Here is a 25,467-nt window from a genome sequence, read left to right as displayed (position 1 = left end):
CTAACATAACCTATTTCATATGATTGCGAGCTATAAATTTAGGAAGGAAATACACTAGCTGAATTTAATATGATGAGAATTTAATTAGTTTACTAAAAATGTGTTGCAATATTTGATTTTATGATGAAGTTTAAGGGAAAAAAGTGATTGGGTTTTATGTGAAGAGGATTTAGCCAGAAATATGGACCTTCTTGCTTTTTTTATTTAGCAAAGTGGCTAGATAGAAGCAGCTCTGAGTTTTTATAAAAAGCTGTTTTCCAAACCAATGATTTTTCTTTCATATCACTAATATGATAGAATAGAAATGAATAAACTGTTCTGTTTAATAACAATTTTTAAATGCTTAGGTTATAAATTTGACTTTATTAAGTAAAATTAAGTTTCATCTACTTTGGAGCTTTATATGAATTAGCAGCAAAATTGGTTCTAGCACTAGAGATGACTAATACCATGCTTAAAATATTCCTTTTTCAAATCTATCAATAATAAGAATCAGGAAGTAACTTTTAATTTAATAGGCAGGAAGTTTTTAAATGCTTGGGGAGCAACAGCCCGTAGTGAAAATCTCACAAATAAATGCAAGGGGATGCATATAAAGATACTGAGTGCTCTTTTGTTTATAATAATAAAAAGCTGGAATCAGCCTAAATGCTGATCAATATAAGAGTGGGTAAAGAAATTCGTACATATTTATATGAGGTAATATTACCCAATGATTAGAGTCGTACTTGGTCACTCACTCTCTTTCTCTCTCTCGCCCCATTGTTTCCTGTCTCTCTCTGTCTCTATGTATGTGTGTGTATGTGTGTCTGTCTATCCCTATTACCTTTTACACCCACTATCATCACAGCTCTCTCTCACTCTCTTTTTCTCTAGATGTATATAGAGAGAGGTGGGGGGGGATCATGATGTTGAATGAAAAAAAAGTAAATTTGCAGAATGAAACCAACAGTATGATATCGTTTTTATAATTAAACATATAAAATCTCTGTGTTGTTCATGAGTACATATCAGTATATGACCAATAGTTTTAAATAGACAGGAAGAATACCCACCAAATAGTGGTCATTCAGGAGAGGGGTGCACTCAATATGCCAGCAAATTTGAAAAACTCAGCAGTGGCCACAGGACTGGAAAAGGTCAGTTTTCATTCCAGTCCCAAAGAAAGGCAATGCCAAAGAATGCTCAAACTAACACACGATTGCATTCATCTCACACGCTAGCAAAGTAATGCTCAAGCCAGGCTTCAACAGTACATGAACCATGAACTTCTGGATGTTCAAGCTGCATTTAGAAAAGGCAGAGAAACCAGAGATCAAATTGCCAACATCCGCTGGATCATCGAAAAAGCAAGAGAGTTCCAGAAAAACATCTACTTCTGCTTTGTTGACTATGCCAAAGCCTTTGACTGTGTGGATCACAACAAACTGTGGAAAATTCTTAGAGATGGGAATACCAGACCACCTGACCTGCCTCCTGAGAAACCTGTATGGAGGTCAAGAAACAACAGTTAGAACTGGACATGGAATAACAGACTGGTTCCTAATCAGGAAAGGAGTACATCAAGGCTGTATATTGTCACCCTGCTTATTTAACTTCTATGCCGAGTACATCATGTGAAATGCTGGGCTGGTTGAAGCACAAGCTGGAATCAAGATTGCCAGGAGGAAAAAAAAAAAAAAGAAATATCAATAACCTCAGATATGCAGATGACCCGACCCTTATGGCAGAAAGTGAAGAAGAACTAAAGAGCCTCTTGATGAAAGTGGAAGAAGAGAGTGAAAAAGTTGGCTTGAAACTCAACATTCAGAAAACTAAGATCATGGCATCTGGTCCCATCATGTCATGGCAAATAGATGGGGAAACAGTGGAAACAGTGAGAGACTTTATTTTTTTGGGCTCCAAAATCACTGCAGATGGTGACTGCAGTCATGAAATTAAAAGACGCTTACTCCTTGGAAGGAAAGCTATGACCAACCTAGACAGCATATTAGAAAGCAGAGACATCACTTTGCCAACAAAGGTCCATTTAGTCAAAGCTATGGTTTTTCCAGTAGTCATGTATGGAGGTGACAGTTGGACTATAAAAAAGCTTAGCACTGAAGAATTGATGCTTCTGAACTATGGTGTTGGAGAAGACTCTTGAGAGTCCCTTGGACTACAAGGAGATCCAACCAGTCAATCCTAAAGGAAATCAGTCCTGAATATTCATTGGAAGGACTGATGCTGAAGCTGAAACTCCAATCCTTTAGTCACCTGAAGCATAGAACTGACTCATTTGAAAAGACCCTGATGGTAGAAAAGATTGAAGGCAGGAGAGAAGGGGACAACAGAGGATAAGATGGTTTGATGGCATCACTGACTCAATGGACATGAGTTTGAGTAAAGTCCAGGAGTTGGTGGTGGACAGGGAAGCCTGGTGTGCTGCAGTCCCCGGGGTCACAAAGAGTCGGACACAACTGAGTGACTGAACTGAACTGAGGAAAGTGGAGTGGGTCACAAAGGGATTTAAAATAAACACGATAAAATATGAGCATTTCTTGATTCATTGGCATTTGCTATATTATTCTCTAAAGTTTTCTGTACCTTTAAAAATTCCTCAGAAAATGGGGAGTGGTGCTGGTGGAAGCAATAGGGGACCTCAAAGGAAGTACTTTAGTGAGAATTATATGTCTGATGTTGAACAGAAAATAATGCGAGGAAGTACTGTGGTTCGCATTTAAGAAAAGCAGATATGAGTGTTATGTGGGCCCATTTGGCAGTGCTCCTCACTGCAGTGGAAGGCTTGAGTGCTGAAGCGCCCCTTTCCCCCGGAAGTTCTGCAGTGATGAGAGAGGGCTGGGGGCCTGGACTAGGCTTGCTCTTCCTGTCCCTTCTCTGAAGTCTCTGAATGTGTGGTGTGATAAGACAGTGGCTGAATTGTTTTTGTGGCCTAGTTTCTGCTATATTTTTTACTGCCTTAGTACTAATATTCTCTGGATAAACTCTAGGCATGAAAGGATGCACACCAAAAGACCCTATCATGTGGAAGATGCTGAAAAATACTGCCTTGAGGATGACTTGGTCAATATGGAGGTCCTGGATGAGGTACTAAATATTTAATAGGCAATTTTCACCAAGGACATTTGTTTCACACGACAGGTCTGATCTTTCTGTTGTAGACCATGTTCTCCTAAGGTCACTTGAAACTTTGTTTGTGTAGCCCTGGGGTGAAACTCAAGGATGTTTGGTTGCTGTGACTATGATTCCGTGTTGTGCTGTGTTCATTTATAGTCCCCCAAATGACCTAAATGATGAAGAGAAAAGAATTTGGAGTTTTCCCATGAAGGCTTTTATATTGCAGGCTTAAAAGATGTTTTATATCAGGTGAAATTATTTTCTGTTTATAGAACAGTTCAATTTAACCCTTAAATTAAGACAGTTGTTTGTTCTTCATAAAGAAGAGCTTCATTTAGGGAAATAGTGAAGCTAATATAGCCTGAATTCCAAATTTGAAAATTGTGATAATCCCCATTTAAAATATGCATGTTTAATAGAGCTGTTAATTGCGTTGGAGCTGCTTCTGCTGTTTCTAACTCTGGGGACCCTTAAATGCAATGTATGAATCACTAAAGTGTGGTATAAAAGTGTTCAATTCTACATTCCCACCACATAAATTTTAAGTGTAATGCTTTGAGAAATGAAGTTACAATTTATCTGAACTTTATTAATAGGAATGGCCTATTAAATTGAATTCTGAATAGAACATTTGGATGGGGTCAGTTTTTTCATAATAACAAAATTTTTGTCAGATATGTCAGTGTTTTTTAGCAAGTCCTAAATGGGTTGAATTCTTTTAAATAGCATAGTCCTAATTTTTTCTTCTTTCAAGGCAAATATCTACATTTAGGATCATTAGGGTCCTAATCAACAAGGTATGATTTAAATGGACTATTTTAATCTTTTGGAGAAAATAATTCTTGTAAGAATACAGTTGTTGTTATTTTTAGGATCTCTCCTTTGACTAGAAATAATGTTTACTCTCGATACTATTTATCCTCTTCTTAGGATACAATTATTCATCAGCTGCAGAAGCGTTATGTGGACTTACTGATTTACACATATGTTGGAGATATCTTAATTGCCTTAAACCCCTTCCAGAATCTAAGCATATACTCTCCACAGGTAAGGAATGTTTTATGAGCATGTGGCTCCTTAACAGGAAATTTTAAATCTCAAGGAAAAATGAAAAGGGAGAAAAAGTGAGAATAAAATACCATGGGTGGACATACCCTAAACTGAAAATAATAATGCAACAAAATTCTTACATTTGGGGGGTGACTTTTAAAGTTAAGATGTAATGATAACAGCTAACATTCAATTAGTGTTTACTGTATACCAGACACTGGGTTGCCTTGGATATTTCTCATGACCTTGCATGATGGGTACTATTAGTAAGCCTATTTGGCAGATGAGGAGACTTCACATAGTGAAGTTAGTGTCCTTGAACAAGCTATGGAGCCAGTAAGTGAAGAACTGGGATTTGAAGTCAGGCCTGTAGACTCCAAAGCCTCTGCTCTACAGTCTCCCTGATGCCACAATCCCCCTGAAAAGTGACAAAGCCTTGGTTTTATGGGCAAAGGGTACCGAAGAAGAGTTCTTTAAATTAATGTTTTTCAGTTTTCCAGACTGTATCATGGAATGAAACGTGCCTCAAATCCCCCCCACATATTTGCATCAGCAGATGCTGCTTACCAATGCATGGTTACTTTCAGCAAAGACCAGGTAAGAACTTAACTGTCCTTCCGCACCAACTCCCACAGTAGGATGTTTCCTGTCCTCCTTTGCAGCTCTTGAGTTTTCCTAAAAACTTGCCATTCTGGTTGCTGATACTGACTTAAGGAAGTAGGCAGTGAAATAGTAGCTCAGTGGGACAGGAGTAGTGATAAACTAGAGGAACAAGAGAATGTAGAAACCCTTTTCAAGAAACGTGAGACATCCTCCTCAAATACACTCATTTTCCCTGGTAAAATATAATAGAGGAAGGTAAAATTCACTCAGTCGTGTCCAACTCTTTGCCATCCCATGGACTATAGAGTCCATGGAATTATCTAGGCCAGAATACTGGAGTGGATAGCCTTTCCCTTCTCCAGGGGATCTTCCCAATCCAGGGATCGAACCCAGGTCTCCTATATTGCAAGGAGATTCTTTTTTTTTTTTTTTAATTAGTTTATTTTCTATTTTTTAACTTTACAATATTGTATTTGTTTTGCCATACATTGACATGAATCCACCATGGGTGTACATGTTTTCCCCTTCCAGAACCCCCCTTCTACCTCCCTCCCCATCCCATCCCTCTGGGTCATCCTGGTGCACCAGCCCCGAGCACCCTGTATCATGCATTAAACCTGGACTGGCGATTCGTTTCACATATAATTTACATGCAAGCAGATTCTTTACCAGCTGAGCCACAAAGGAAGACCAAGAATACTGGAGTGAGTAGCCTATCCCTTCTCCAGCAGATCTTTCTGGCCCAGATATTGAACTGGGGTCTCCTGCATTGCAGGCATGTCCTTTTCCAACTGAGCTATTAGGGAATCCCTAAAATATAATAAGACAATACTAATATGAGAACATAGAGCTAACACAAAACTGATGACATGGTAATGACTGTAATAAAAACAAGATGGAGAATGGCAGAAATTAAGTTCTTTCCTAGTAAGGTCTCAGAAAGTTCCTGGTCCAGTCCTTTATCTATGAAATACTGCACCCAGGCTGATAATGGTCACGTACTGCACTGTTTAGCTGCTAAGAAATTGTGATGAATTGGGTAAAAACTGCACAAATCTTAAACTCAATGCTATTAACACAAAGCTCACCCAAACATTTTAACTGTCTGTACCTCCAGTTCACAGTGGTGGCATATCCAACCTTTGGCCCTTCCTTTGCTTGTAATATGTATTTTTTCCCTTGTGTCTTTATTTTGTTTGAAATAGAAACAGTTTAATTTCATGAGAAATTTTTATGAGAGAAGCACAATGTATATATTTCCTGAGACCTGTGAAGTCCAGTTTTTGATTTGTTGAGGAATACTTGAAATTTTAATAGTGCAAATTATAACATGGAATACATGGATTAACTATGGGTTAGAAACTTGGCTTCTCCAAATTATTACCTTTCCAATAGATTTGTGAAATGTCCACAGAATTCATCAGTTCATCTCAGTCTCTCAGTCGTGTTTGACTCTTTACGACCCCATGAACCGCAGCACACTAGGCCTCCCTGTCCATCACCAACTCCCGGAGTCTACCCAAACCCATGTCCATCGGGTCGGTGATGCCATCCAGCCATCTCATCCTCTGTCGTCCTCTTTTCCTCCTGACCCCAATCCTTCCCAGCATCAGGGTCTTTTCCAATGAGTCAACTCTTCGCATGAGGTGGCCAAAGTATTGGAGTTTCAGCTTCAACATCAGTCCTCCAATGAAAACCCAGGGCTGATCTCCTTTAGGATGGATTGCTTGGATCTCCTTGCAGTCCAAGGGACTCTCAAGAGTCTTCTCCAACACCACAGTTCAAAAGCATCAGTTCTTCGGCACTCAGCTTTTTTCACCGTCCAACTCTCACATCCATACATGACTACTGGAAAAACCATAGCCTTGACTAGACGGACCTTTGTTGGCAAAGTAATGTCTCTGCTTTTAAATATGCTATCTAGGTTGGTCATAACCTTCCTTCCAAGGAGTAAGCGTCTTTTAATTTCGTGGCTGTAATCAGCATCAGCAGTGATTTTGGAGCTCAGAAAAATAAAATCTGACACTGTTTCCATTGTTTCCCCATCTATTTCCCATGACGTGATGGGACCAGATGCCATGATCTTAGTTTTCTGAATGTTGAGCTTTAAGCCAACTTTTTCACTCTCCTCTTTCACTTTCATCAAGAGGCTCTTTAGTTCTTCTTCACTTTCTGCCATAAGGGTGGTATCATATGCATATCTGAGGTTATTGATATTTCTCCTGGCAATCTTGATTCTAGCTTGTGCTTCCTCCAGCCCAGTGTTTCTCATGATGTACTCTGCATATAAGTTAAATAAGCAGGGTGACAATATACAGCCTTGAAGTACTCCTTTTCCTATTTGGAACCAGTCTGTTGTTCCATGTCCAGTTCTAACTATTGCTTCCTGACCTGCATACAGGTTTCTCAAGAGACAGGTCAAATGGTCTGGTATTCCCATCTCTTTAAGAATTTTCCACAGTTTATTGTGATCCACACAGTCAAAGGCTTTGGCATAGTCAATAAAGCAGAAATAGATGTTTTTCTGGAACTCTCTTGCTTTTTCGATGATCCATCGGATGTTGGCAATTTGATCTCTTGTTCCTCTGCCTTTTCTAAAACCAGCTTGAACATCAGGAAGTTCACAGTGCACGTATTGCTGAAGCCTGGCTTGGAGAATTTTGAGCATTACTTTACTAGCGTGTGAGATGAGTGCAATTGTACGGTAGTTCGAGCATTCTTTGGCATTGCCTTTCTTTGCGATTGGAATGAAAACTGACCTTTTCCAGTCCTGTGGCCACTGCTGAGTTTTCCAAATTTGCTGGCATATTGTGTGCAGCACTGTCACAGCATCATCTTTTAGGATTTAAAATAGCTCAACTGGAATTCCATCACCTCCACCAGTTTTGTTCGTAGTGATGCTTCCTAATGCCCACTTGACTTCACATTCCAGGATGTCTGGCTCTAGGTGAGTGATCACACCATCGTGATTATCTGGGTCGTGAAGATCTTTTCTGTACAGTTCTTCTGTGTATTCTTGCCACCTCTTCTTAATATCTTCTGCTTATGTTAGGTCCATACCATTTCTGTCTTTTATTGAGCCTATCTTTGCATGAAATGCTCCCTTGATATCTCTAATTTTCTTGAAGAGATCTCTAATCTTTCCCATTCTATTGTTTTCCTCTATTTCTTTACATTGATCGCTGAGGAAAACTTTCTTTTCTCTTCTTGCTATTCTTTGGAACTCTGCATTCAGATGGGAATATCTTTCTTTTTCTCCTTTGCTGTTTGCTTCTCTTCTTTTCCCAGCTATTTGTAAGGCCTCCCCAGACAGCTATTTTGCTTTTTTGCATTTCTTTTCCATGGGGATGGTCTTGATCCCTGTATCCTGTACAGTGTCACGAATCTCTGTCCATAGTTCATCAGGCACTCTGTCTATCAGATCTAGTCCCTTAAATCTATTTGTCACTTCCACTGTATAATCATAAGGGATTTGATTTAGGTCATAGCTGAATGGTCTAGTGGTTTTCCCTACTTTCTTCAATTTAAGTCTGAATTTGGCAATAAGCAGTTCATGATCTGAGCCTCAGTCCACTCCTGGTCTTGATTTTGCTGACTATATAAAGCTTCCCCATCTTTGGCTGCAAAGAATATAATCAATCTGATTTCGGGATTGACCACCTGGTGATGTCCATGTGTAGAGTCTTCTCTTGTGTTGTTGGAAGAGGGTGTTAGCTATGACCAGTGCATTCTCTTGGCAGAACTCTATTAGCCTTTGCCCTGCTTCATTCTGTGCTCCAAGGCCAAATTTGCCTGTTACGCCAGGTGTTTCCTGACTTCCTACTTTTGCATTCCAGTCCCCTATAATGAAAAGGACATCTTTTTTTGGGTGTTAGTTCTAAAATGTCTTGTAGGTCTTCATAGAACTGTTCAGGTTCAGCTTCTTCAGCGTTACTGGTCGGGACATAGACTTGGATTACCGTGATATTGAATGGTTTGCCTTGGAAACAAGCAGAGATCATTCTGTCGTTTTTGAGATTGCATCCAAGTACTGCATTTAAATAAAGGGAGATATATGTGTTTTTCATGTTACAAAGTTATCCCACTGTGTTATCTTTTTTCTGACATGACTTCTGACACCAAATATTGTGTCTCTACCAACACTAGCCAATTCTCCCATTCCATGATGCCAACCAGATGTCTAACAATTCAGTTCCGTTCAATTCTGATACTAACTATCCAGGTTTAGCATAGAACTCACGGGTTTGGGGCTCAGTCCACAAGACTACCTGTACTGCATTGCCAATTGTGAATGGGATGCCTAGGCTATCCACTCTTCTGCCTGACTGACTACAAATTTAGGGATTCCCACAATCCCCCTGAGGTTTGATAATTCACTAGAATGACTCACAGAACTCAGAAAAATACTTGTGTTTACTGGGTTTTTATAAAGGACACAACTCAGAAACAGCCAAATGGAAGAGATGCTTAGGGCAAGATATAGGGGAGAAAATGGTGCAAAGGTTCTATGCATTTTCTAGGCAGAGGCCCCTCCCAGGCCTGCAACATATTCACACTGGAAGCTCTCTGAATCTCATTGTTCAAGAGTTTTATGACTCAATCAGTCTCTAGCCCTTTTCTCCTCCCCAGAAGTTGGAATGGTAAGGCTGAACATTCCCTCCCCCTAAATCTTTTTTGGTGATCAGCCCCCATCCTGAAGCTATCTTGGGCTCCACCTTGAACTACTTGGTTAACAGTTACATTTTCTTGAAAGGGACTTGTTTGTGAATAACAAAGGATGCTCCACCACTTCTATCATTCAGGACATTTCAAAAGTTTAGGAGCTCAGAGTCAGGAACCAGAGGCAAAGACCCAATATATGTTTTTTATTATACCACACCCACTAATCTCCTTTATACATAAAGAGCTCCTAGAAAAAATTGATAGAAAGACCAATAATATTTTAAAAAGAAGGCAAAGGATATAGACTGGACACAAAAAAGGAAAATATGAATGACATTAAACTTATGAAAAGAGGCTCAATCTCACTCATAATAAAAGTGCAAATTAAAACTGTACCAAGATACAGCGTTTTGCCTATCAGAATAGCAGAAATCCAACATACCCAGTTGGTGATGCTGCAGGAGAATAGGCACTTTCATACAGTCCTTAGGAAAGCAATTTGGTATTATCTATCAAATTTATGAATGTGTTTACCTTTTAGTCCAACAACCCCATTTCTTGGAATTTATTCTACAAATGAACCTGCATAAATATAATGACCTATGCATAGGGCTGTTCATTGCAGTATTGTTTGTAATAACATAGGGAAAAACTCAAGTATCCATTCTGACTGGTTAAATAGACTATGGTACCTCTGTACAAAGGAGCCACAAATGACTAAAAAGGTTAAAGAAGCTCTCAATGTACTGAAATGGAAAGATTCCTAAGATGTATTGCGCAGTGAAGAGTTAAGGTGTACAGTGGTGGATGTTATATGAAAATCATAGCTGAACACACAGGATGTTTACTGTGCTATGAATTCTTCACCGACACTTCATTTTCTGTATCAGTGCATTGTCATCAGCGGAGAAAGTGGCTCTGGGAAGACAGAAAGTGCCCACCTGATCGTTCAGCATTTGACTTTCTTGGGAAAGGTAATGATGACCTGCTTTCTGTATTGTGGCTTGAAGTCCCTTCAGAGTAACTGCATATTTCTAAAATGATGGAAATACTGGATTTTATTAGGGGGTACATAAAAACATTCCACATTTATTATGTTCGTCTCCTGATTGCTAGGTCTTGTAAGATGTCAGCATGTCCTCCTCCTTTCATGCAGTGAAGAAAATAATGCCAGCATGAATTTACTAGATTATTGGCAATTAATTTTTCTTGTTCTCAGTATAATACAAACAGTTAGCTATTAAGTAGTAAAAGTGGTTAAACACTAGGAGCAGGATCAGGGGAGTCACTAAGGTGATTAAAGGATTGGAAAGCAGAAATCTTTGAGCAAAAGTTGAGGGAAATAAAAATTTTTAGGTTGGTAAAATTGCCATTGAAGATATGGCTGTAAAAATAGCCTAGCAATTACTTATAAGCAGTGTATTATGAGACTAAGAACAAAGTTAAGTATTTTTTACAGAGGAGGTTTATTGAATATTATAATGAATAACTGAGGAAAGTGATGGAATCTCTCTATTTAAAATTCTTTCTAAACTCTAGGCATTTTATCTGTCAAGGATTTTAAGAGAAGCGTGGCTGGTCATAAAAACTGACCTAACCTAGCCTCATCTGATACTTATGCACCTGGGGAGATGCTTATCTGAGAAAACAGTGATGGTGGTTTATGCTAATTTCCCAAATGGAGTTTTTCCCAAAAAGATAAATGTGATTTTTGTGGACTGGGAGGGGTGTGTGGCAGCTCTACTGGAGTAATGTTTCTGGAGACTCCGCTGGACTCTTCTCTGTTTGGCACAGGCAGATAATCAGACCTTGAGAGAAAAAATTCTGCAAGTCAACTCTCTGGTGGAAGCCTTTGGAAATGCATGCACTGCCATCAATGACAATTCCAGCCGTTTTGGAAAATATCTGGAAATGATGTTTACACCAACTGGAGCTGTGATGGGAGCAAGAATCTCGGAATATCTCCTTGAAAAATCCAGAGTTATAAAACAGGCGGTGTAGGTGCCCTATTTTCTCACTCTGGTCTTGTGCCGCAGTGTAGACAGGAGGCTGTGGGAATTCTTATGGCTACATTCCATTCTTTGTTCTTAGTATCCCTGCCCCCATTCCTACCCTCAGCCTCCCCAAAGGCAAGGAACTATTTAAGGAAAGGATAAGTGGTGATTTCTAACCTAAAAGACGTTTACAAGCACAGTAGAAAGGGCTGGATGGGATTACTTTGGGATAGGTATGCCCATTCACTGGAGTTGGTTATACCAGGTAGAATTTAACAATATGCAGTTACTTTTATAAATTACTAGTTCCCTTAAAATTGAGCTTGTCTATTAAGAAAAAAACAAAAGCACTGAGAATATTCCAGATGTTAATTTTCCCCTAGTTTGAGAGAGGAAAAAGTTATTTTAAGAAGATCAGTATAGGAACTTGCCTGGAGGTCCAGTGGTTAGGATTCTGGCTCTCGCTGTTGAGGGTTCAAGCCTTGGTTGGGGAACTGAGATCCCACAAGCTGCATGGTGCAGCAAACAAAAAAAACCTAGCAGCATAGCAGTAGTGATCAATAGCATGGACTGCTCTTGGTTCAAGGCTGTCTATGACATTTACTGTGTGACCTTGGGTATGTCACTGATAGCTTATGGAGAACGATGCAGCTTCATGATCTCCAAAGAAGATTTAGCCCTCAGAGCTCAGTTGGTGAAGAATCTGCCTGCAATGCAGGAGACCCTGGTTCGATTCCTGGGTCGGGAATATCTGCTGGAGAAGGGATAGGCTACCCACTCCAGTATTCTCGGCTTCCCTTGTGGCTCAGCTGGTAAAGAATCTGCCTGAAATGCGGGACACCTGAGTTTCATCCCTGGGTTGGGAAGATCCCCTGGAGAAGGGAAAGGCTACCCACTCCAGTATTCTGGCCTGGAGAATTCCAGGGACTATACAGTCTATGGGGTCACAAAGAGTCAGACACGACTGAGCGACTTTCACTTTCAGGGACCAGTCTTGATCACGCAGAGCTTTTGTGTGGCAGAAGTTTTATTACAGTGAAAAAGGACAAAAAAATGCTGACATAGACATCAGAAGGGGGACAGAGTGACCCACTCGATAGTCTTATCAAGTCCTTATATACTTTTACTAGACCCACTCCCACAACATACATCTTAAAATAACAAGATTAGTCAGAAGATTCTTGTTAAGAAGGAGAAACATGTCCTTGAGCAAGATACATTGTTCTTATATAATCATTAGTACAGAGCTTAAGAAAAAACATAACTTTGAGCAAGATGAGTTGTTTTGTTGTGTAATCATTAGCTCTGGGCTTAAAGAAAGTTAGTCTTAAAGATTGTTGTCATAATAACTCAGAGTTTAAGAAACTTAGTCTTATGTGACTAAGACAAAGCCATGCAGAAAAAAGGTTTATCCCTTTCTCCTCCTTGAGGGCCCCTGACTCCTTATCAAGCTACCTAAGAATTAACGCTCTCATCACCTAACCTCTCTGAGCCTCATCTGTGAAATGAAGATGCTCCTAGAGCCTACCTCATGAGTTTGCCATGAAAATTAGTGAGTTTCTTTATGTAAAAAAACTTTTAAAAGTGCCTGGGTTGGTACATGTTATCACAGAGTTAGCCTCTCTTCCTATTATTATTATTTTTAGAGGACATCAGACTTCCTCAGGAGCATGGCTCCATTTATGCATTTACTATCTATTGAATTCCTGCTGCATGCCAGTGTTGTGCTCTCTGTTGGGGTTGCAAGAGTAAAAAAAGTAGACAAGGTCCTAGTATTCTTGGAGTTTGGAGTGGATAGGGGATGAGAGAGGGACAGGTGCGGGAAGGGTCACAGGCATTAACCAAAAATAATAATAATAATAATAAGCTTAATGCATAACAATTGTGGTAGGTACCAGGAAGCAATGTAAGGCACTCTGAAAATAGGTGAAAGGGCAATAGTCTAGCCTATGAGGAGAGGATTTGCTGTGTGAGAGACATTTAATCTGAGCCCTGAGGATCACTAGAAGTCAGCCAAAGAGATGGGATGGGGACAGGAGTGGAGGGGTGGGGAAAGAGAGGAGCAAAGACAAGCCTGAGGCCTGATGCAGGGCTTTGGAGCCAGGTTGAGGAACCTTATTCTAAAGGTAATAAGAAGACATTTAATGTTTTCAAGAAGGGGAGTCACAAAACCCAACTTGCGTTTTGTTATGATGAGATGATGGCTCTGGCTTCAGTGGAGCAAATGGACTGGAGAAGATGCAAGAAGTACTGTTACATTGAGACCACTAGGAGGCTGTTTTCAAATCAACCTGAGAGAGAATGTTAGCCTGAACTGAGGGGTAGCAGTGGTGACGGGGAAGCAGGGGAGCTGATGAATCTGAGAGAGCTTGTGCAAGTAGAACCCACAGGACTTGTTTTAGGTTCAGAACCCCAGCGTCTTCTTTTATCAGATACCTGCAGTTCCCTCACAAAATCGGGACTGACTTGAAAATTAAACAAATGCATGAAAGGATAGAATCAGTCATTTTTAGCTTCCCTGTGGTGTCTTGATTAATTTTTATGAGGTACCCTGCTTCTTTCTTTCTAAATTAGGGTTATTTTAAAGTTTAGGAAACTACCTCTGACAGAATGGAAATTGTAGTTTTCTGTGTTCAAATGTAAAGTGGTCTTTTACAAGGAAAATGTGAGGAGGGTTCTGATCACAGCTCTGTCACTTATTAATAGAACTATCTTTATAGCTTACTTCCCTCATATGCAAAAGAAGACATAATAAAGCCAACTTCTTGTGGCTCAGATGATTAAGAATCCACCTTCAATACAGGAGACCCAGGTTCAATCTCTGGGTCTGGAAGATCCCCTGGAGAAGGGAATGGCTACCCACCCCAGTGTTCTTGTCTGGAAAATTCCATAGACAGAGGAGCCTGGTGGGCTATAGTCCATGGGGTTGCAAAGAGTCAGACATGACTGAACGGCTAATACTTTCACTTTCAAAGCCAACCTCACAGGGCTGTTATGAGAATTAAATGAGATGATATGTGATTTTTGCCAAATATAGAATAATTGGTACCTAATAACCCATAACTTATTATTGCTGTTAATTTTAGTCAATATGATAGCACCGGCAGGTAAAATACACTGAAGACATTGGATGTGGGACTTGTGTAAGTCCTGGTCGTCTGATCTTTCTGGTTCTGCTCTCCTCTGGCACGTAGTAGGATTCTCTCACCAAGTCCTCCTAATTGGTCTCCTTGCATCCATCTTAACTTCTTACAATCTAGTCTCACATTTACAGTTTCAAACACTTCAAAGAATTATATCTGCATAATCAACAAAATCTGCATTGTAGCCTGATAAGGCCTGTGTGGGCTGGCCCTGCCCACCTGTCCACTGGCTTCTCACCAGCAGACTTTTTGGTCCCTACATGGATATCACGCTTAGAGCCTTTGTGTACGTGCTGCTCCGTCTCCTTGAAATGCTTTGCCTCTTCTCCCTGTAGCCCCTTCCACTCTCTTCTTACACTTTAAAGTTTGATTTTCACGTTATTTCCTTTGAGAGTCCTTCCCTTGACTGGGCACAAGTGACCCTCATCCCCAAATGTTGTCCATCTCAGCCCTTTGATTGTTTCTTTCAAAGTCCGTATCACCAGTTTTCATACTGATTCATCGCTATCACTAGAAGGAAGCTCCAGAGAGCAGGAATCCTCTGTCCCATATCCCTGGCATCTGGTGCAGTGCGTGCCATACTTGGCACTCAGTAAGTTTATTAGTTGAGTGAACAAATGGGTGAGGAATGCCTGGTAGAGATAAGAATGTACCAGGTAAGCTTGGACAGAATAATCAAGTAGAGGAAGGCTAGATTATCCAGGAGAATATCCAGGAGAAACTAAAGAAAAGAGTGGGGCCCATGTCACAGACAGGGACAAGGAGTAGAAGGAAGATGAGATTTCTTTCCAAAGAGCTACGTTGGCCAAGGTGAGGATTTGTGAAAATCCTAGGGCATCAACAGAAGAGACTGACCTCCAAAGGAAAGTAAGGATAGAGAGAAGGACTTTTCAAACTATCTTTGTTGAAAGACTAGTTGTTTTTTTTTAATAGTTCATGATAAATTGTGATTTTATTTTTGTAAAATATAATTGAAGTGTATTACCAGAAAAATCATCATACTCTCAGATACCATAGAAATACCACTTACTGTAAAATGCCTGGACACAGACTTTCCAGTTTCTTGTCTCATCATAAGCTGACTGCAGTCCACAGACCTCACAGACCACAGTCCAGCAGCACCCATCCTGGCCAGAGTGGCCTAAAAACAGTACATACCACGAGACTAGGTAGACTGATGCATGCCATTTTTGGATTGTATTTGAAAGCATACAAGTTTGAGACAGTGGAGACCTTAGTTCTGGGACCAGTTCCCTTCCCTAACTTGCTGTACTACTGGTGAGCTCCTTCTTGTCTTGGGCTTCAGTGGAGTAGGTAGTTTGGGTGATCTTTGTAAATTGGATATCACTGTCTGATGCAACATGGGCTTCAAACAAGATGTGTGACACAGATGCACAGTTATTTGGTCTGGAATAGAAAGATCTCTAAACGTAAGTAACCTGAGCTGTTACCTCCTATAAATGTTCCATTCTCTAAAATCTTCTGTATAAACATAAGTGTGTTTAATAGTATGACACTGTGGAACTTCCAGTCCTAATCCTATCTCTATTACTATTCTGTATTTGGGATGTAACATATTGTACTGTGTGCTCAGTGGTGTCTGACTCTTTGCAACCCTACAGACTGTAGCCTGCAAAGCTCCTCCATCCGTGGGATTTTCCAAGAATATTGGAGTATTCTGCCATTTCCTTCTCCAGGAATGTAGCATATTAATTGCCTATGAATGCAAATTGGCTACAGAATAATATTTTGTATGGAAGGGAAAAGCCATTGAGTAGAGAAGCCCAGGATATGTTATTAACAATGTCCCTTCCCTACTTTTTTCCAGAGGAGAGAAAAATTTTCACATATTTTACTATATTTATGCTGGTCTTTATCACCAAAAGAAACTTTCTGAGTTCCGACTTCCTGAGGAAAAGCCTCCTAGGTAAGTGTCAGGGAATTTAGTTGTTAATTTGTAATGAATATACAATTAGCCGGAGAAGACAATGGCACCCCACTCCAGTACTCTTGCCTGGAAAATCCCATGGATGGAGGAGCCTGGTAGGCTACAGTCCATGGGGTCGCTATGAGTCGGACACGACTGAGCGACTTCACTTTCACTTTTCCCTTTCATGCACTGGAAAAGGAAATGGCAACCCACTCCAGTGTTCTTGCCTGGAGAATCCCAGGGACTGCGGAGCCTGGTGGGCTGCCGTCTATGGGATCGCACAGAGTCGGACACGACTGAAGCGACTTAGCAGCATACAATTAGCAATTGATAAAACTTGGAAATGGAGCTGTTCTTCTAACTGGACACACAGTCTCTTTAGCCAAAATGCCCACATGAGATGGCAGGAACTTTATTTCCCTTTGCATTTTCTAGAAAGCTTAAAAACTCAATTGCAGCCATTTTACTTAGCCGTGCACACCATTATTTCATCACAGTATTAGACTGTAAGGAAATGCTCTTGCAAAGAAGGAGCCCAGTGATACCCTGGTATTTGGGATGCCATTTGCCAAGTCAGTACTCATTCTGTGTGGTCATACTCCATGTAGGTACATAGCTGATGAAACTGGAAGGGTGATGCATGACATAACTTCCAAGGAGTCTTACAGAAGACAGTTTGAAGCAATTCAACATTGCTTCAGGATTATAGGATTCACTGACAAGGTAAGTGATTGCCAGGACAAAAAGAAACTCAAGTGTTCATATTCTTGGGTCAATGAGAATGAAGACCTGAAAGTTCCAACTTGGGGCAGTACCCATGCTTTTCAAGTGCCATGCTGGTCATGTTATAAGATCTTGCTACTTTAAAGTGTTACCCAAGGACCAGAAACATTGTCATCACCTAAGAGCTCGTTAGAAATGCAGATCCTCAGGTCTAACCAAGAACAGCTGAATCAAAATCTGCATTTTAGTAAGATCCGAGGGGAACATTAAAGTAGAAGTACTAAAAATAAAAAAATGATGTAGAAGTACTTTTGTAAATGCCAAATACCTGTGAATTGTTACCTCTGTCATCAATTCACTCCAGCTTTGATAACAAACACCAACACAACACTGCCCTTTTCTGAGCTGGGGTTGTTCCAAACATTAGAGTGAGTTGTCTAATAGGAGTATAACAATATGGAGGTTACCCCCAAGCCACAGGAATATATTTATGTAAGTAGTTGCTTGTGCCTCAGACAGATTAAACCTTTTCAACTTTCTTGCAGTCACTTTCTTCTCCATGGTACAGAATTGCAATTATTAGCTATAGTTCTAAGTATTATTTTGCCTTTATCATACTAGATACAGGCTGTCTCTATTAAATATATACCAGGGGTGACAGAAAATATTTATTACTCTAGGCTCAAATAATACTCTGTGATACATTTGTGTCATAGTTTCTGGGCTTTTTGCCATCAAATTTGTAAAATATACAGATTCTTTTGCCTTTCCAACAAAGGAGGTGAATGATTAGGAGATAGGTGAAAATGTTTCAATCTTCAGGGATTAGATTACAGGACACTTGAGTTAGCTTGGGACAGCCACTCTGGATAAAAGATTGCTTTTGTAATCCAAGGAGTTTGGCCAGCCCTTTCCACCCCAGCTTGGTTGATTTTAGTTATAATAATACATTACTTCTTTCTAGCTAGCTGTTAAATTTCTCTGTCAGCCTCCCACAGACTTTAAACTGACAGCGGAAAATCCCAAAGGTCAGATACAAATAGAAATATATTTCCCTTGGCTTCTTAGAGGAGAGCAATTAAACAGGTTCCAGCATTATTAAAGAACCTTTATGGTTGTTAATTTATAGAGCTGGTTGTTATCAAAGATGCGTCACCAGAAGAGTCAAAGCTTGGCAGTAGAGCCATTTAAAGTCACCTGGCTTACGCTGAAGTGTTAAGGGCATATTTTCTTAAAAGGGCACAGGAACAATAGAGAAGTCAATCATAGGGTTCATAATATTTTGCTTCTAATAAGTACAACAATGGTTGTAGAATACTGTGGAAAGATTGATGCCAATTCTAAAGGAAAGACTATTATATCAGCCCTGTCCTAATGGTAGAAATAATAATAAAACAGATGACGTTTTAAGATAAGAAAATTAAAAACAAAAGAAACTAAATATGCTAAGTATATGTCCTTGAAGTAAGCCATCCCTAACTCCTATGGGAATAAAGTCTAGTAGAAATGAATGAATGATTGCATGAACAGATATGAAAATAAAGAAACACAAAAGGTAGTAAATATTTTTAGTTTATGTCTGATCTGGACTGTTAAACGAATAATCAGACTGTGATTATAGGTATGTGTGTATATATTCATTATGTCCCATGTTAATTCATGCTGGAAATAAACACAGTTTATGTCAGCAGTCCTGGAAATGGAAGGAAGAGGCTGGATCTTTCTTTTTTTTTTTTTTGCTGGTGAAGATTCTTTTTTTTTTTTTTTTTTATAAATTTATTTATTTTAGTTGGGGGCTAATTACTTTACAATATTGTAATAGTTTTTGCCATACATTGACATGAATCAGCCATGGGTTTACATGTGTTCCCCTTCCTGGACCCCCCACCCACCTCCCTCCCCATCCCATCCTTCTGGATCATCCCATTGCCCCAGCCCTGAGCCCTTGTCTCATGCATTGAACATGGAATGGTGTTCCGTTTCACATATGATAATATACATGTTTCAATGCTATTCTCCCAGAACGTCCCACCCTCACCTTCTCCCTCAGAGTCCATAAAATTGTTCTATGCATCTGTGTCTCTTATTCTGTCTCGCATATAGGGTTATCGTTACCATCTTTCAAATTCCATATATATGCGTTAGTATACTGTATTGTTGTTTTTCTGATTTCTTTGGTTATATCTTTGTCTGTATCTCTATAGACAACCTATTTTGCTGAATTAACTCAGTTGCTTTATGTTTGTAAACTCAAAGTAGTTTGACTAAATTCAGAAAGACTTAATTGACTGTAGTCAGAAACCAGATGCTAAATAACTGATGTAACAGAACTTTCTCTTAAGTTTTTCTTAGGGACATTTCTAGATGAAGCTTGAATGAACTGGTCAATTTAATAAAAATTATGGTCCCTGTCCTTTCTTACAGTGTCACTAATTCCCTGCAGGAAGCCATTCCATTTTTCCCAAACCCTTAGAGCCAAAAGTATCTGAAAGAACCCTTGAACCTAGGTTTATTGTAAAGAAACTTCACTGGTAGAAAGAGTCTTCCAGTAACAATGAAATCCCTGTGGGCAGTTGGGTGGGACGGGGTTATACCTAAAACCCTGTAATGAAGATCAGTGCTTTTCTACTCTTATTTTTGGATTAAACCATACTATTTTTGTTTAATATTATGCTTGTCTTACTGGTATATGAATTACCATAACATATTAAATAAATAGAGTTTTTGGTATGTTTATGTGTAAAAGTACATGAAGGCTTTTCTGGCAGGTTATCTGTGATGGTCAAGATTGGACATTTATTGCAGATCCCTTGATGAAGAGGTTAGGGAGAAGCCTTTGAGATTAAGGAATATTTTTTTCCCTTTCTTCGAAACAGGTCATGAATTGGGAGAATACTGCTGAGGATAGGCTAGAGGGGTACATATTAAAGTGGTAATTGAGGGTGTTGAAGATTTCCAGTGCCTTAATGACAGACAATAGGACTTATCATTGACTTTTTTTTTTAAAAAAAAGCCTCTTTACTGATGTATGATTGACATCCAAAAAAAAAATTTTTTTTTAAACCAACCATTGACTTTAAAGTTATGAATGTTGTGAGCCTCTGAAAAGAAAACTAAGTAAAAGAGCCTGTAAGGAAGAATGCCTGTCAGCTGGGCCTAATGCAGTGCTTTGGGCAAAAAAAAAAACTAGTGAAAAACTAAAGACATAAAAAAGAAGTAAGTTAAAGAGAGACTGAAAGGGTGAGTAAATTCCTAGGGAGATACTGAGACATAACTACCACGAGATGTCTGTAAAGCCAACCAGGGGCAGTTTCCTTGAATTAGCTCCAGGCTAACAGAGATAACTACGATGGTGTGATCCCTCACCTAGAGCCAGACATCCTGGAATGCAAAGTCAAGTGGGCATTAGGAAGCATCACTGCGAACAACACTGGTGGAGGTGATGGAATTCCAGTTGAACTATTTCAAATCCTAAAAGATGATGCTGTGAAAGTGCTGCACTCAATAGGCCAGCAAATCTGGAAAACTCAGCAGTGGCCACAGGACTGGAAAAGGTCAGTTTTCATTCCAATCCCAAAGAAAGGCAATGACAAAGAATGTTCAGACTACCACACAATTGCACTCATCTCACACGCTAGTAAAATAATGCTCAAAATTCTCCAAGCCAGGCTTCAACAGTATGTGAACTGTGAAATTCCAGATGTTCAGGCTGGTTTTAGAAAAGGCAGAGAAACCAGAGATCAAATTACCAACATCCATTGGATCATCAAAAAGCAAGAGAGTTCCAGAAAACATCTACTTCTGCTTTGTTGACTATGCCAAAGCCTTTGACTGTGTGGATCACAACAAACTGTGGAAAATTCTGAGAGATGGGAATACCAGACCACCTGACCTGCCTCTTGAGAAATCTGTATGCAAGTCAAGAAGCAATAGTTAGAACTGGACATGGAACAACAGACTGGTTCCAAATCAGGAAAGGAGTACGACAGGGCTGTATATTGTCACCCTGCTTATTTAACTTATATGCAGAGTACATCATGAGAAACACTGGGCTGGATGAAGCACCAGCTGGAATCAAGATTGCCAGGAGAAATATCAGCAACCTCAGATATACCGGTGACACCACCCTTATGGCAGAAAGTGAAGAAGAACTAAAGAGCCTCTTGATGAAAGTGAAAGACAAGAGTGAAAAAGTTGGCTTAAAACTCAACATTCAGAAAACTAAGATCATGGCATCTGGTCCCATCACTTCATGGCAAATAGATGGAGAAACAATGGAAACAGTGAGAGACTTTATTTTTCTGGGCTCCAAAATCACTGCAGATGGTGATTGCAGTCTTAAAATTAAAAGACACTTGCTGCTTGGAAGAAAAGTTATGACCAACCTAGACAGCATACTAAAAAGCAGAGACATTACTTTGCCAACAAAGGTCCATCTAGTCAAGGCTATGGTTTTTCCAGTAGTCATGTATGGATGTTAGCGTTGGACTATAAAGAAAGCTGAGTGCTGAAGAATTGATGCTTTTGAACTGTGGTGTTGGAGAAGACTCTTGAGAGTCCCCTCGACTGCAAGGAGATCCAACCAGTCCATCCTAAAGGAAATCAGTCCTGAATATTCATTAGAAGGACTGATGTGATGCTGAAGCTGAAACTCCGATCCTTTGGCCACCTGATGCAAAGAACCGACTGTTTGGAAAAGACCTTGATGCTGGGAAAGATTGAAGGCGGGATAAGAAGGGGACAACAGAGGATAAGATGGTTGGATGGTAGCACCAGCACGATAGACATGAGTTTGAGTAGGCTCTGGGAGTTGGTGACGGACAGGGATGCCTGGCGTGCTGCTGTCCATGGTCGCAAAGAGTGGGACATGACTGAGTGACTGAACTGAACTGAACAGAGAAAACCAGGATTCTTCTCAACTTTCCACTTTGCCTCATCTTTACAGAGAGAATATCTGCCTCAGTGGAAGAAGTGTCTTCTGAGGAAAAGGAGCCAAGGTTATACATCCTGCATGGGGCATTGGTAGAGAAATACTTTCCCACTTGTGCTGATTGGTGGTGAAACCAAATTCATACTCATCAGAAGTAAACTGGGAAACCTAATTGTAGGAATTGTTGGTTTTCTTGCTAACTGTTCCTATCCTGTGTGAGGTGACTCCATTTTATGATATAGAAAGTTGGAAATTGGTAAGAAATAAAAAGAGTAGATAGCCAATCAATCCTAAAGGAAATCAACCCTGAATACTCATTGGAAGGACTGATGCTGAGGCTAAATCTCCAATACTTTGGCCACCTGATGCGAAGAGCTGACTTATTGGAAAAGACCCTGGTGCTGGGAAAGATTAAAGGCAAAATGAGAATGGGGCAGCAGAAGATGAGATAGTTAGATCGCATCACTGACTCAATGGACTTGAGTTAGCTCAAACTTCTGGAGATAGTGAAGGACAGGGAAGCCTGGCATGGTGTAGTCCATGGAGTCGCAAAGAGTTGGACACAACTTAGCAACTGCACAACAATGAATGGCAAGCAGATAGCAAGATTCTTCAGGAAAGGCAGGAATACCAGGAAAGCCTCCATAGCTGGAGATGAGGCAAGAGGAAATGAGCAAGGTGAGGAAGGTGAAAAGTCCTTCCTAGGCTGGCTATGAAGAGAAGAGAAGAGACATTGGATTACATATTGGGGAGGGAGGAGTAATCACACAGGTGGACATATCACTGATTGAATTCTACCATTAGATGAATAATGTTTTGACCTACATACAGGAATGGATGTAGGTTCCTAGGCCAGAAAGGAAGAAGTAATTGGCCCAACGGTGGGACTAAAGAGTCAAAGGGAATAGGCTGGAAACAACACAGGCAGCACTGTAAGGCTAATACCTCCATAATGAGGTGAGCACTGGGCACCCCTTCTCAAGTCCCCTTCTCTGAACCAGGGAAGGAGACCCAATCTGCTTTTAACTTCAGTGTTTTACACCGTGCTTGAACCCAAAGTCTTTGCTGAAATATATAGGTAGTTTTCCACTTTGAAAGAGGAAATCTCTGAGCGTTGTGCTGAAAAGAATATTGCCAAAGACACACAGGGTGAGATGCTGGTCTCAAGGGTGTGGTCGTTGTCATTTCCTCTGTGGATGATCATCCTAGTGGTGAAATGCCTGGATGCCTTATTTTGGGAGGTTTCATAGCTTATATACTTATACATGGTGTGTGTATGTGTGTTTTAATTAGAGGAAATATTGAGAGTTTTAGATAAGCTCTTGAGATAACTATGTATAGAAATAACAGATATAGAACTCACTGCTGTAGAGTCTCTGTTTTACTCTCTGGGATCTGCTTCTGTGGGGAGTCTCTGGATGTATTCTGCAAGCCTCATGCTGTATTGATCAAAGTAATGAGGTTCTGTCATGTTAAATCCACGCTAGTCCCAGAAAACCCATTTGGTAGGTGTTCTCCTTAGCCACTCTTAAGTTGTGTGATTAAAACAGTGATTCTTGAAGTCAGAAACATGACATCTTGCCTTTGATTCAGGATTTTGAAGAACAATATTTTTCTATAGTGGAAGCCTAGTTTAAAATCCTCATTTGTCTTTGTAGCATTATCAGGTATCCAGCAGATGTCACTATTACAGTCCATGTTCAGTTTTTTGGCTTTACTGAGCAGTGTTTGCAGAAAGGCTCAATTCAGAGGCAATGTTTTATCAATGGTTTAATGACAGTTTCTATTAGTTTCCTGCTATGTATAGTACTAAATCAAGTGCCCAGCCTGAGTATTTTTTGTCAAAGTACTTTATCTATAAGCATAAGATACAGGGATTTCCTGGCTATATATTTCATTTCTCACCTATAGGAAATGCAAATATTTAAACAAATAATTGTACTTTATTTTTTTTTACCATTAATTATACTTATGTATTCCACTTTCAATATAAAAATAGGACTTAGATCATCACACATCATTTCTATTTCTTACCAAATGTGTGAAGTTTTCTTCACCATACCAACCAGTTCTACAGTTCAGTTCAATTCCGACACTGTCTACCTCAAGTTAGCTTCAAATTATACAAGTTAGGGGCTTACTCCCACAGGACTGCCCCAACTTCAGATATCAGTTGCAACTCCCATGTTTTCCTATTTCTAATGGACAGGTTGTAAATACAGAGTTCCCAAGACCCCCCTCTTCAAGTTCAATAATTTGCTAGAAGGATTCACAGAACTCAGGAAAGCAGTTCACTTAATATTCCTGGTTTATTATAAAGAATGCAACTGAGGAACAGACAGGTGGAAGAGATTTACAGGGCAAGATATCAGAAGAGGAGGCACCACCTCCTCTTTTTACCTTCATGTGTTTGCCAACCCAGAAGTTCTCCAAACCTGGTCAATTAGGGGTTTTAGTGGAGGCTCTGTTACCTAGGCATGACTGATCAAGTCACTGCCTATTGATGATTGACTCGATCTCAAGCCCTGTACCCTCCTCGAAGTCTGGAGTCTGGCTAAGATTTCCAATCCTTTAATCACATTGTTGGTTCCTCTGACAACCAGCACACCCATCCCCCAAGAATCTCCTCCTTAGCACAAACTCAGATGTGGATGAACGGGGCTTATCATGACGAACAAAGAACACCCTTCTCAGCTCTATCACTCTAAAAGTCCTAGAGTTTTAGAAACTCTTGTGCCAGAAATGAGTATGAAGACCAGATGTTTATTTCTTATTATAGTAAAACATGACAGGTAATTTCTAGTGAGTCTTTCAAAATGCTTTGACCTCATTCATAACTATATACTCCATAATTTAACTTCAGATGTTCTAGTGAAAAATCAATGAATGCCCTCCAACTATTTCATATAAGCTATATTCAAGAGGTTAAGGAAACATCTCTACTCTTGTCTTGAAGAAAGACCCATACTTGAATTTGGGAGCTGGTATAAGCTAGGGTTAAAGGCTAAAAGTGTCTTAAAGAACAAAGATTAGTTCTCTCTAATGTAAGCATTCCAAGGCAAGAGGTTCAGATTGTAGAACATCTCTGTTCCATCCAGTCATTGGTCTCAGGCATTCTAATCAGTGGCATGATTGAAAGTGGGTTGTTGGGAGTTCGATCCAGCAGTAATGGAAAAAAAAGGCTTGAAGGAGGCATGCTCCCTTCTATAAGGAAAGCCCAGAAATGGCCCACCTCATTCTGCCTGTTCCTTTGTTAAGAATTTAGTTACATGGCCTAACTGCAAGGAAGGCTTAGACATTTGTTTCTATGCCCAG

General features: G+C 39.9%; 1 protein-coding gene across 20 annotated transcripts in view; it reads left to right on the top strand.

The window, feature by feature from the left end:
- MYO3B (myosin IIIB) overlaps window positions 1-25,467 on the top strand; it is a 442,575-nt gene that overhangs the window by 147,623 nt on the left and 269,485 nt on the right. For 18 of the 20 annotated variants that reach the window (XR_014079013.1, XR_014079014.1, XM_081577876.1 and 15 more), the window contains 7 exons: window positions 2,991-3,087; window positions 4,048-4,164; window positions 4,660-4,764; window positions 10,323-10,406; window positions 11,227-11,429; window positions 16,398-16,496; window positions 17,108-17,222. Coding sequence is in view for 18 of the 20 variants with exons in the window: in XM_081577868.1 (XP_081433994.1) it covers window positions 2,991-3,087; window positions 4,048-4,164; window positions 4,660-4,764; window positions 10,323-10,406; window positions 11,227-11,429; window positions 16,398-16,496; window positions 17,108-17,222 (820 nt within the window). In the remaining 2 variants the exon portion in view is untranslated. The remainder of the gene's footprint in view (window positions 1-2,990; window positions 3,088-4,047; window positions 4,165-4,659; window positions 4,765-10,322; window positions 10,407-11,226; window positions 11,430-16,397; window positions 16,497-17,107; window positions 17,223-25,467) is intronic. The other 2 variants (XM_081577885.1, XM_081577884.1) reach the window with 1 other exon arrangement.

The sequence above is a fragment of the Giraffa tippelskirchi genome, chromosome 3 (genome assembly GCF_054371585.1).
Source record: "Giraffa tippelskirchi isolate mGirTip1 chromosome 3, T2T-mGirTip1v1.2.pri, whole genome shotgun sequence".
Lineage (NCBI taxonomy): Eukaryota > Metazoa > Chordata > Mammalia > Artiodactyla > Giraffidae > Giraffa > Giraffa tippelskirchi.
The sequence above is the reverse complement of the archived record's forward strand: the minus strand, read 5'-3'. Positions and strand labels throughout refer to the sequence as shown.